This window comes from Calonectris borealis, chromosome 5 (assembly GCF_964195595.1).
Source record: "Calonectris borealis chromosome 5, bCalBor7.hap1.2, whole genome shotgun sequence".
Classification (NCBI taxonomy): Eukaryota; Metazoa; Chordata; class Aves; order Procellariiformes; family Procellariidae; genus Calonectris; species Calonectris borealis.
The window spans coordinates 50,832,655-50,844,633 of record NC_134316.1 but is presented as its reverse complement, the minus strand read 5'-3'; the positions used below and the strand labels follow the sequence as shown (position 1 = coordinate 50,844,633).

Below are 11,979 nucleotides of genomic sequence, written 5' to 3'. Positions count from 1 at the left end.
AGATCCCACCTTTCTCTGCCAGCGTGCTGTCCGAATTCTACAGAGTGAAATCTAATGAGTGCACGGTGCTGTCAGCGTGTCTCCTAACCAGCTGACAGACCTGATGACCGCTTTCATGGAGTTTGATGGTAAAAGAGAGAGAGCAAACTAGAAAGATGGGACATGAAGGAAACATAATAAGACTATCTCTTTCTTCTTCTCTCTCTCCTCCACTTTTTTGTTTCTTTTTTCATTGTGGTTAGGTAACATCCTTTTTCCTTTTGTTTTAAACTCTGAGTAACAGGGCTGCCTTGTCATTGCAACAAGCCATACATCTCTAAGGCGCAGCACTCCTGCCCGTGCCTGTACCTGGCTCCCTTCTCACACTGCTGTTTTTTGTTTCATTGTGCCTTCTAACCTAATTACCATGTCTGCTGGAGCTCCCTACCACTGAATCTTGCTGCTCTGTCTCACTTGATTCTCCATAGCCTCATGAAGCCTGGTTCCTGGAAGCTTATCTTTTCCCCTAATGATATTTACTGGCTTCATAAAAAAGGGACCACCAAACTGTTTCTTCATTTTTTTCCCTTTGGCTGGGAAATTAAATTCAGCCCTTTGTGCTCCTCAGAACTGAGCCTTTCCCTTGTGCCTGGTGTACCGACTGGGGAGAGTCCACCGCCGCCCTGAGTTTGGAAACCAGGCTGCTGTTTATGCACCTTTCTATTCCCCCTCCCTGCCCCCATAATCATTCCAAAAAGAAAAAGAAAGCCACTTCTGTCATTCAATAAGGTTCTGTAATTTTTTATTCCAATAATAAGTTCTTGCATCAAAATAATCTTAGTGTTTAGCAGTTACACAACCTTTTGCCTGTAGATCTCGACATATGCTCTACAAAGTCCTTTTTCCAGATGGGAAACTGAAGCACAAGGGAGGTGAAGTGACTTTGCTCAAGGTCCCAGAGAAAAACAATAGCAAAGCCAGGAATTAAACTCATGCCTTCTAATTCCCAGAACAGCAGTCAATCAACTCGGCCAAGTTGGGACTTCTTAACCTATGGCTGTTACTCTCTTTTAATGAAGCCATTTATCTATGAACTGTATGTGATTCAGATTCCAGAGCAAATTGATTACACGTGTCTAATTATATTAGATCTGACACTCAGTTTGATACATCTCACCACACACGACTGAAAATAGCTGTTTCTGTGGTGTATGGGGGTGGGCGTCTCACTCCTTGTTGAAGGAGGACTCCCCAAAATCTGAGTAATAAATAACTACCCAACACTCAGGAGCTTTTGCAAAGCTTCCTTCAAATTCTCGTGTTTCCCAACTCAAGCTAGAAATCTAATTTCTCTCACAGTTGCTAAAGCTTATTAATAAAATGGCTATATCCATTTGGGTTGTAGCTGTAAATTGCCTAAAAGAAATTGCTATCTGTAAAACGATCCAAATGTTCACAGGCAAAGTTGCACTGGGGTGACTAAGGCATGTCGCCATCCTTGCAGGAATTCAAAACCTAGCGAGATAAGGCTGCGAGCAACACAACGTAACTTCCAAGTTAGCACTTTTCTGAAAGAGGGGCTGGACTAGATGACCTCCAGAGGCCCCTTTCAACCTAAATTACTCTCTGCTTCCCTAAAATATTACACATGTATTTGTATGTGTGTAGAGAGAGTGTCTGTGTGTGCATATGCATATTTATTTTTATATGTAGAGCTTGTGTATACAACAGGGCCAAAAAGCAGATGCCACACTTATTCTTGGTGAATCGAATGGGCGTATTTGTAGCGAAAGTTGAGTTTAAGGTAATACTTAGTGTTAAAATGGGAGCAGCAGATCTTGGCCTTTAAAGAATTGTAAAAATAAATTTGCTGCCACCTAGAAATGCTGTTTGCTCACTTCTTGCCCTTGTCTGAACTAAGACAATGAAAATAGGCTGTCTTTTGATTTACTGACAATTTAATTCCCTTTCAGGTTCTCAGGTGCTGCAATTTGGGCAACATATATAGCCTTGACAAGGAAATTTGTGGATTTAAGACTTTTTTGAAGTGATCCTCTCTAGGATTTTCTTCACAGAAATAATGAAATCTATTATTCTCAAGTTTTTTAGAAGCTATTCTTTAAAGAAATTTGTGTAAAGACTTTATGCACCTCTTTAATAGTGATAGGATCCCTTTTGTTTTGCATGAGTATCTCCAAGCTACTGAACAAAAGGCAAAGGAAACGTTTCCCTCAGAAATTTAAGAGGGAGATGCACAGAGGCTCTAGCGTGTGTAATGAACGTTTGTTTGTGTTTCTGAGCTCAGCCTGGGCTCCAGGGAGGAAGAGGCATAACCCCACTCCCCCTTGTGTGTTTGCGGAACGGTAACCGCTGGCGGGTCCCCAAACCCACACTTGGCCATTATTACCCCAAAACAGAAGAGAATGAGGTAGATAAGAGCAGAGGGAGATTTATTGACTGAGTAAAATTCTGGAAGGCAGGCCTTGGCCAGCTGTGGCAGAGATAATTGTGGGGTGCTTTGTGGGCCTGACTTTGCTAATCCTCCAAAGCAGGCAGTCTGGCTTGCAGGCAGTGGCTGCGTCTCCCAGCATCAAACACAGTCCAGAAAGTGGCTTGACCTGATTTTGGGAGGAGCAGGAAGAAGCTGCTTGACAACCCATGCAAAATATTTAGCTGAAAAGAACAAACAAGTCTCTGGATAGGCAAATAAACAGTGGATTAATTTATGGGATTTTAGTGATGGAAGAAAAGCCCATTAAATCCAGGCATAAACAGCACACATGGAAACAGCTCAAGACCATGGAAACCAAGGAAGAAATGGCTGTGTTGGGAAGGCATGCGAACCTCCAGGGAAGGTGCCGGAAGGAAGACCTGCTTGGCTCAGGAGCCTGGCAGAGCACAATGCAACGTTTCACCCAATGCTTTGAGTCCAGCCTGAGGGACAAGTGAGGACTGAGGCATACGCAGGGTGGCTGATAATTCTCATGCGTTTCCAGGTTTGGATGGCAACATGTTCATGCTTTTCACTGACATCTGCACCTAGTGAGACCACCTAGTCCCTGAGGTACATTTCAGATCCTAAAGGCTGTCAGCGATGGATTTTGTAAGATGGCAGTAGGAGGGCATGTTCCCAGTCAGTGTCCTCCCTGTTAGCAGCGTCAGTCCGAGGGCTGAGTTACAGCGACGGCAATTCATCACAGTAATGCTGCCACCTCCCCTGCTCCCTGATGCTGAGCTGGGGCTTTGGAGGCTCCTCAATTTGGGGAGCCCTCCCTGCTAACAGGTGGGCCCTGAGCTTCCTCAGGGTGCGGGTGATGAGCCGCAGCAAGGAGAAGACGCAGTAGGACCATGTGGAGAGGTGGGCTGGCTGATCCTGCTCTGGCCTCCACTGAGCTGGTGCTGGGAGCTGAGCTGCTGAAAAGCAGATGAAGAGCATCTACAGAGGAGCTGGCACCGAATGAAATGCACAGCCAATTTGCTGAGTAGTTTAATGCTTACTGACTTCCCCTGTCGGTAACAGGACCTCAGCTTCTCCACAGATCCTCAAGACTGCAAAGGCAAAACTTTCAGCCTTTGCTCTTGATTTTGACTCGGCTCACTTTTTAAAAGTGGTGCTTGCCTGCCTGCCTCTGTGAACCCACAGGAGCCAGTGAAGGGAAGGAGTGGAAGTAGGTTACTCCTGGTGCTGCAATAGTTTGAAGGGTAAATAGTTTTAATCTGCCCGACTGTCAAGCTTCTACTGTCACTCACTTCCTTTACAAAATTGCAGCAAATCCAGCTCTGATTTGGCTTGCCAGGCTCACCCATATCTCTCACTTTCTCTGGCCCAGAATTCCCTTTTTTGCTTCTTATTTTTGCTTCACCTTTTCAAAATGTGCCAACTTCCTTGGCCAAGATGTGCTTGGGCAGCCTGGTGTGCAACAGAGAAGCTTGAACAGTTAATGATATAGTCATCATCTCCCTGATACAAATGTGTCTGGTTTTCCTATCACCCTCATGGTCTGGGCACACACATGACTCAGCCATCTCTGTCCTCGCTAAACCTCAAATACTATCCTGTTCCAAACTGCAGGACTTCGGAAAATGAGGTGATAAAACCCACACAAGAAATTCTTTTATTAGTACTTGGGAAGGGTTGTGATGGAGGTTTGACAGAAATATTGTTTGAAATTGAGTGGAAATGCAACCTTCCAAAAGGATAGGTTTTACTGCATCATTCTGAAAAGCCAGAAGTCTCCTCGGAAGATAAGTGAAGGCTCCATTAGCACTCACCCTGAAGACTGGAGATATGTTACTTATTCTTATGCCAGTGAGTTCAAAGAGGATGCCCAAGTAATAAAAAATAGCTGCAAGAATAAGACCATCTTAAAGCACTAGTTCTATTCAATACAAGTTCTGCTGGAAAGGATAGTGACGAATCCTGCAGGATATACAATGAGCCCAGTCAAATCTCTCATTCAAGGGAAAAGCAAAGACCTATCAGGGATGGAAAAAAGTCTGATCATCAAAGCTATGTCTTAGAGCTCAGAGACAAAAGAATAACTGCCAAAAGTCAAGCTGAATTTCACCTTGCAAAGGAAATTAAAATAATAGCAAAAGGTTCTTCAGCCATATAAAGAAAAAAGAAATAAGGAAAGAGGAAGAGAGACTCCTGGGGGATGGGGGTGCGGATGAAGTATAAGACCGTGGTGGAGAATGTAATGAGTTAGTAGCTTTCATCTTCAGGGAGGTTGCTTATGGGGAACCTGTGAGCAAGGGTTTGAGGGTGTGGAAACAAATAAAGTGTGATCCACATATTAGTGAGCTTCTAACCAACTGCAGTTTGCACCTTGGGATATTCAAGTAAACCAACTTCAATTTTGGTTTATCTTACTAGGTCAGGCTTAAAGCTTTGGTGATTGGGGAACAGATTCACAAGCACATTGCTGCCTCAGGGGTGGGTCAGGCAGTTCATCATGGTAAAACCTCAGCTACAGCACATTTATCTTTTGCCATGGTGAATTTGTCAGTCATAGATACCTTGCTAGATAGAAAGGGGATTTCTGTTCCAAAGGTCTGAGAGCTGGAAAAATTATATGGCTAAGAACTAAGGTGGATTGAAACAAGCCCGATTACACCAATTAACTCTTGTGTCTTCCACTTCTTTGGAAGAATGACTTTTTTAGGCTGCAGTCACTTTAAGCTGATATAAGCCCATGCTGCTGCTGAGATTGGTACACTTTCCTCCCTTCTCTCCCTGACTTCCCATCCCCACTCCCTGTCTTTGTGCTGGCATTAGCTACTATGTGGAGGGATCAGAGGACTGATCCAGCAGAAAACCAGTTTGCCATCTCCATCCATCCTTGGGGGAAAAAAAAGTCTTCCAAAAGAGAGAGCACCTTAGGACCCTGCTGGATACATGTATTTATCAGAACTCCTGAAAGATGGAAGAAGGTGCTTTATAGGGACATCCATATCTTGGTCTGAACTGATGGAACTTCCCATTGTACAAGTCCATTCTGTTATCCTGCAAAGATGAGTTCTCCTTCCATTCCTCAATTTATCCCTCAGCACATTGGTAAAACACTACTTAGGCTCAAAGAAGTACAATTTCAAATTGCTTTGAGAAGTGTCGTACGAATCAACAGTGCATTGTAAATAAGAGCAGATACAAACAGATACATCTCTAAAATTAGAGTCCATAGAGGATGACTTTTTCAAAGTGATTATTCAACCAGTTCATGTTCCACAGATGAGAACATGCCCTTTTTTATTTGATCGCATTTTAATTTTTCAGCATGATGCTCAAAAACAATTACTGCCTTCTGCAGAAGAAAAGAGCATTTTCATTTGAAGGAGCAATTTCTTAAGGCTCTTATTGGAGAATGTTTGGCCATGTAAGAATTCTGAAATGAAGGTTTCTCATTTAAAAAAAAAATAGCTCCAACAGAGGTGAAACCTAGTAACAGCTAACATTTTCTTTAGGTCTGTCTCATTTTTATTACTGTTTTATCCTGCTTCTTTCTTACTCAGCTCTACTGTTATTGCACAGATGTGCAACCTGGGCTCCACCCCGTAGGTATCACGTGTGTGGATGTTAACATTAACAACAAGAAGAGCTCTGAGCACACAGGGGATCTAGAATTTGTCAGCTGGAAATGAGAAACATGTTGCGTGAAACTGTGGCTCCACTGTGATGAATAGTAAAACTCTTCATTTGATTTCAGTAAGGCCAAGAGGAATAGACCTCAGAAGGGAAGAGAGATGTTCCCTTTAAGAGGCTTTTACTAGGGCTCTTGGAAAATGGTGTACTCCAAGCCATTGATAACGAAGGAAAGTGCAGGTCTTTATTCTTCACCTCTTTTTGCCTCAGGTAACTTATTGTGCAAATGATGCCTGTTTTCCTAATAGATGTGTCAAGAGGATGAAAGGGATAATGCTCTGTCTAAAAACACTTGCTTTTCTTTAGAAATTATGTACCTATTATTCTTTTTAGCAGCTGCACTAATTAAAAGAGGAGCTAAAATACATCCCTGTTTTAATTTTACTCAGTGTGCTTACTTTATGCATCGCAGACCTTTGCGGAATAATTAGACTGCTTCACCTACAGAGACAGTTAGCATCCTTTCCTGGCCATTAGTGTGTGCTTTCACACAGCGGTAAGAGAGGGGGGAAAAAAAGAAGAAAGGATTTCCATAAAAAAAAATCAAAGCCAGTGGGCGAACACAGGGGGAAATCTACTATACTAAGCTGAATCTGTCCACTTAGTAAGTGTGTGTTAACTCGACTGTCTTTTTTAAGTCGCAAATGCAGGATTGTGTTGAAAGCAGACTAAACTACTACAGAAAGTATATTCTGTTTAAGAAATGCGTTGAAAACCTGTCTAGTGTAAGTACAACTGTGTTCTGCTGGATGAGACCACCGTTGTCTTAAGCTCTCTACCTTTTTAACAATTCAGATCATGTTTCACATAGGAAAAAAGGCTAATGCACATTCTCCTTTCATTCAGGAATTGGGGTCTGCCTAATGTTTTCAAATAGGAGGGTCTCTATTCCAGGTTTCCTGTTGTCATATAGTGTTTAGAGGCTACAAATTCAGAAATAAATAGCCTGATGTTGTTCCTGGTAGGCCGTAGGTTTGCTTCATCGTGCTCCTACAGTAGTGCCTTTTTTACATTTGTAAGCTTCTATTCTTAACTAGGCTATGACAAACAAATCATAAACTCCCAACACTTCTGCCCCAAGGAGAGAAGAATTGTTAGTTCAATAAAAAAATTATTTTTGAGGTCTCCATTGGGTCCTTAACAGGATTTCCCATGTGACTTCCAAAACTTGTATCTCTCTCCACACTGTCTTGTTTTGCTTTGTCCGTGAAAAAAATCAAGTATCTTGGTGTAACAAAAAGGAAAGCCAAATAAAAATTGTGCTGCCTATTTGTGAGGTGTAGACTTTGCCCATCTAAGCACTGTAACGGTGGGTTAATGCAAAAACACCATTAACACAAATAGCTCTAGGGTTTTCTTTCTCCAGTCCTAACAGGACTGTCAATTTGGTCTTTCTACGTGCTAAAGCCTCAGTAATCCCACTACCCCTCAGCCGATGTTGCCTCAGTTGTGATGCCCAACCGGTTGTGTCATTCCCACCATTTTCCTCTTTCAAGAAACCTGCACAGCCTGCAACCCCTCCTCTTGCCTGCTCTGCCACTGCTGTGGAGAGGACTGACAGGTAGCTCTAGGGCAGGATGCTTATTCCTATTGGAAACTTCCCATTCCCTTTCTTCCTCCATTTCAGCAGCCCTTGTTCCCTGGTGGTAAGCTGTAAGCAAAATAGACCCATACTCCACACCTCCTGAGTTGAAACTCTGCTCCTTTCCCCATTTTCTTGTACCAAACCCTTACATCCCCTCCTTTCCCTTCAGGCCAGGCCGGTTGGGCCACAGGCCCAGACAGCTGCATCAAGCGTTCATGCCTCCACCACATTTCAGATCCAGTTCCAGTTTAAACCTTGTTCTCCTCCGCATGCATCTTCCCCTTGCCCTCAAAACACCACACAGCTTCCTTTTACTGTATCTTTTTGTCATAGTTGGATTTAAATTACAGGCCATCTATGCCACTAGCCAGGATGTTTTTAGCATCTAAAGCAACCTGAAGAAGTCTGCCCTAAGCCACCCCCTCCTTCGGTTTCTTCTCTGTAATTATGAGCTGGCATTTGTGATCTTATTATCGGCACTGTGGCCTTGTGTCTTCATCCGAGAAGGGCTGTGACAGGATAAAATAGCCAGGGTAAGGCTAAAACTCAGAGGTTGCCACATTACCCTTCAGGCCTTGATTTCTTTCTGGGATAGAGGAGCTTATTCTGGCCAGAAAAATTATACTGGTGTGGTCAGGAAGAGATTTAGTTTTCTCTGTGCTGCAAGACAAGGAACAGGAGCAGGTAATGAATGTGGCACTTTCGAGTTAATGACAGCATCAATGAGGTTAGAGAGCCCAGCCTTTGCTAATGGGGTCTGGGGGGCAAAGCTGGACTTCTGCAATGGGGGAGAATATTTGGGAATCTGTGGAGAAGAAGCAGCTGCAGTATTGAAATTCATGACTACATAACATGAGAATGTGCTTGTATTATAAACATGGAGGAGTGGTGCTGGACCTGTCTTGAGTGCTTGATCGCTGTAACGGTGTAAGACCTGGAACACATTGGCAGTTTACTTGCAGTTAATGTTGCCCAGATAGAAATAGTCCACGCAGACAGCAGCCTATGTCTCCCTGAATCTCCATCTCAAATTTTACTCCTTACAGCTCCCCTGGGGTGTGTAGTCCAGCCCTAACCAAGGACTGCAGGTGCCCTCAGGCTGCCAGCCCTCTGTCCCTGCTGATAGCTTGCCTCCCTGCCCTTTGGCCTCCCTCATCGTTCGCCCCTGCACCACGTCCCTGGTCCTGCAGGAGGGAGAGGGGCATCCATGTCCCAAGGGAGCTCGTGCTGCCGGCAGCACCCACACAGCCCTGCGGTGGTGAGGGCTCCCTTTGGGCCAATGGAGAGCCAAATCCTGGGCACCCGCAGGCTTGCAGGGACTCCTGGGAGCCCCTTGAGGTGGCCTTGGGGTCGAGAGTGAGTAACCCCAGCTTTTCTCCAAATTAAAAAGCAAGTGTCTTTCCCTTTGTCCATGCTAGGAACCTAAACATGTGAACTGAAGTAACCCATTTGCTAAGATTGAATGCATCTGGATGTGTCTGAGTGCATCTGGCCTCCACTTCTCTAGACAGAGGCTGGAGGGGGAGGGGAAGAGAGGTTGGGAAGGGTTTAGATAGGCAGAAACACAGACAAACACACGTATATTTTTAAGGAAATATGAGTCACTTGCACTTCAAGTTTATTCCAAAAATCAATTCCCAGACCTCCCTGCCTCCTGCCCCCAACCCTTGAGGGAGGCCCTGTGCAACTGGGTGTGATAAATATGGATAAAAATTGGATACATCTGTGGGGAGGAGGCAAAATGCTATTTTCCAACCTGCCCTGACATGCTAAGGCCACCGCACTTTTGAATCGCTCCCCTGTCTCTGAGTGCCCCTCCCGCCACTGCTGGAGGGGAGCTCCTGGCCCCCTCCTCGTGCTGCCAGCTGTGTGCTGGGCAAGTGCCTGCGCCGGCCGCTCCACCAGCAGCAGGGCAGGGGAGGCACGGGGAGGAAGGAGAGGGGGAGAGGGGGATGGTTCTCCTCCATGTGTCCCCCAAGCCCTTCTCACACTGCTCCTGGCATGTGAGGAGCTGGTGTTGGGGGAACCAGCATCCTCCCTCCCAAGCTCGCAGCCCCACAGCCCTCGTGTCCCATTGCCCGTCGTTGTCCTTCCTCCTGCCTCCCCTCATCACTGCTGCTGAGGGGGCCCCCAGCAGCCCAGTGCCTGCCCGCTCTGTGGACCGGCTTCTCACCATGAGAGAGACATGCTGCCTGCGCAGCAGGAGAGATTGATTGCCTTCCTAGCTGCTTGACAGCTGCAGCCCATGCCTAGGGCTGCTCTGCCAACCGGCAGGGCTATTTCTGTGCCACCCTGGCACATGCCATGGAGCCACCTCGCCTGGCCAATGTGCAAGGTGGCACGTAGCTGAGGCACACGCCACTGCGGGGACAAGTCGGTGCGTGTAGGATGGAGGTGTGGAGATGTTCTCTGTGCCCGTGCCCCAGGGGGAAACTTCGGCAGGGAGTCAGTCTCCCAGGACAGCTGCAGGCGCTGGTGGCCATCCTGGCAGGCAGACGTCCCTAGTCACCTGCACCCTGGGCCCCGAGGGGCCGGCCAGGAAGGGCACTACAGAGGCAGACCCTCTGCTGCGGCCCCTGGTGAGGTGGGCTCTGAAGCGCCGTCCTTGACACCCATTATTTATAGCCATTGCGATTGGAGTGCCTGCATAACTGACAGCTCCCCCGGGAAGAGGCACTTACCTTGCCAGGAGTGCTGCAATCTGCGACAGCTTGAAAGGTGGGTGATTTGAGGGCACCTCACCTCCCAGTCCTCAGGGCTGCAACTCCCGAGAAAGCAGCCTGCGATGCTGACAGCTGGCTGTTGCAAGCAGCTCCAGCCACCTCCAGGTGTAAACAACCCACGTTCGTGGCCATAACAACAGCAAATTTGCACTCAACAGTAAATGCTTTTCGCTTAACCTTATCAAGAAGAAACCATACATGCTGGTTCAGCAGAAACTGGAGCAAGGCTTGAGTATGAAAAAGATCATTCTGCTTTAACAAGGCTTCCCCTTCGAAAGAATAATATTGGCAGAACTAAAGCCCAGATCGGAAACAATGTGTGGCTTTTGTTTTCTTTTTTTCCTTCACTTTTTTTCTCCCTTGCCTTCATTCTTGGTGTTGGGGCTGGAGAGGAAAGTCTCTGTCTTGCCAAACTAAACAAATTACGCTTTACAATTCAGAGACTTAAATGCCTCTTTTTATCATCATTTCCTTAGCACTGAGTGTTGAGAAAATAAAGCAGTAGTAAGCGAAGTGATTGCATACCCTTTTCTTGATGGCCATTGGCAAACAAATCCAGCCAGTTGTTTCTCTTTAAGACTATTAAGTTTGCCTGGAAATCATCCCTGGGCAAACCTCCCCCCACACACACTCCATGCCGGCAAGAAAAAAATAAATAAAGCAGAGCCCCTTCTTTCTATTATTACCATCCCTGCAGATCTCTCTACTTCCCATGACAGCCCATGAGATCAAACCCCTCTGACCACACTGAAGGAAAGGGACTCATTCGGCCGTGCCGGGAACGCACACGCTCACTTACGGTACCTCTTGGCAAGCAGGAGATGAGCAGGAGCTGGAGGAGAGTGAGTCCTACATGTGTCCAGGGGGCTCGCTCCATACTGCCGAGGCCAGTGCAGCGGTGTGACTGCTCGGGAAAGGAAAGCAGGCAAACAGCTTTTACTGGGACCTCACCAGCTCCAGGCTGCGAGGGATCTCGGATTTCAGACCTCAGCTCGCTCCCATCCTCACCAGAGGGGAACTACCTTCAAGAGACTTCTCAGGCGTCCAGAAGCACGACGTCACCCCAAACCTCTCCAACTGCTGCCTTAACCCTTTCTGGACTCTGGCAGCCGATCCCTTTTGTGATGGGTTTATAGGCTCAGTGCTCAGCTCTGAGATAGCGATCTTCATCTCGGAAAGAAAGATATTGTAAAGGGGGAAGAAACAGAAATGTGAATATCTATTTATATGAGTCATCCCAGTTGCTGTGGGTGAGCTGAAGTTTCAGACGTCTCCAGAAGGAGGCACTTCGTACATGCTCCCTTTGGGCTTGCAGGGGTTGATGCATCCCTGGGATGCTGTCCCTAACGGCGGGGCTGGGTGTGGGGTGGGTGCAGAGAGGGATTCCTGGCCCACGCTCCCATGACCAGGCAGCCCATCCAAGTGATATTTTCCACTTTACGACGTGCTTAAAATAGCCGTGCATTTTTATGGTGAGGCAGATGAATGAATGAGGCTCACTAGAAGTTCACTCCACAGTGGATGAAAACCACAAAACACAAAAGGAATCA

General features: G+C 46.3%; 1 protein-coding gene across 1 annotated transcript in view; it reads right to left on the bottom strand.

Annotated features, from left to right (window-relative positions):
* The window catches only part of PAMR1 (peptidase domain containing associated with muscle regeneration 1), a 58,783-nt gene extending 47,360 nt beyond the window's left edge, over positions 1–11,423 (bottom strand). Inside the window, exon 1 of the mRNA XM_075152538.1 lies at positions 11,234–11,423. Coding sequence (XP_075008639.1) covers positions 11,234–11,306 — 73 coding nt within the window. The 5' untranslated portion in view covers positions 11,307–11,423. The remainder of the gene's footprint in view (positions 1–11,233) is intronic.
* Between the last annotated feature and the right edge of the window lie 556 nt (positions 11,424–11,979).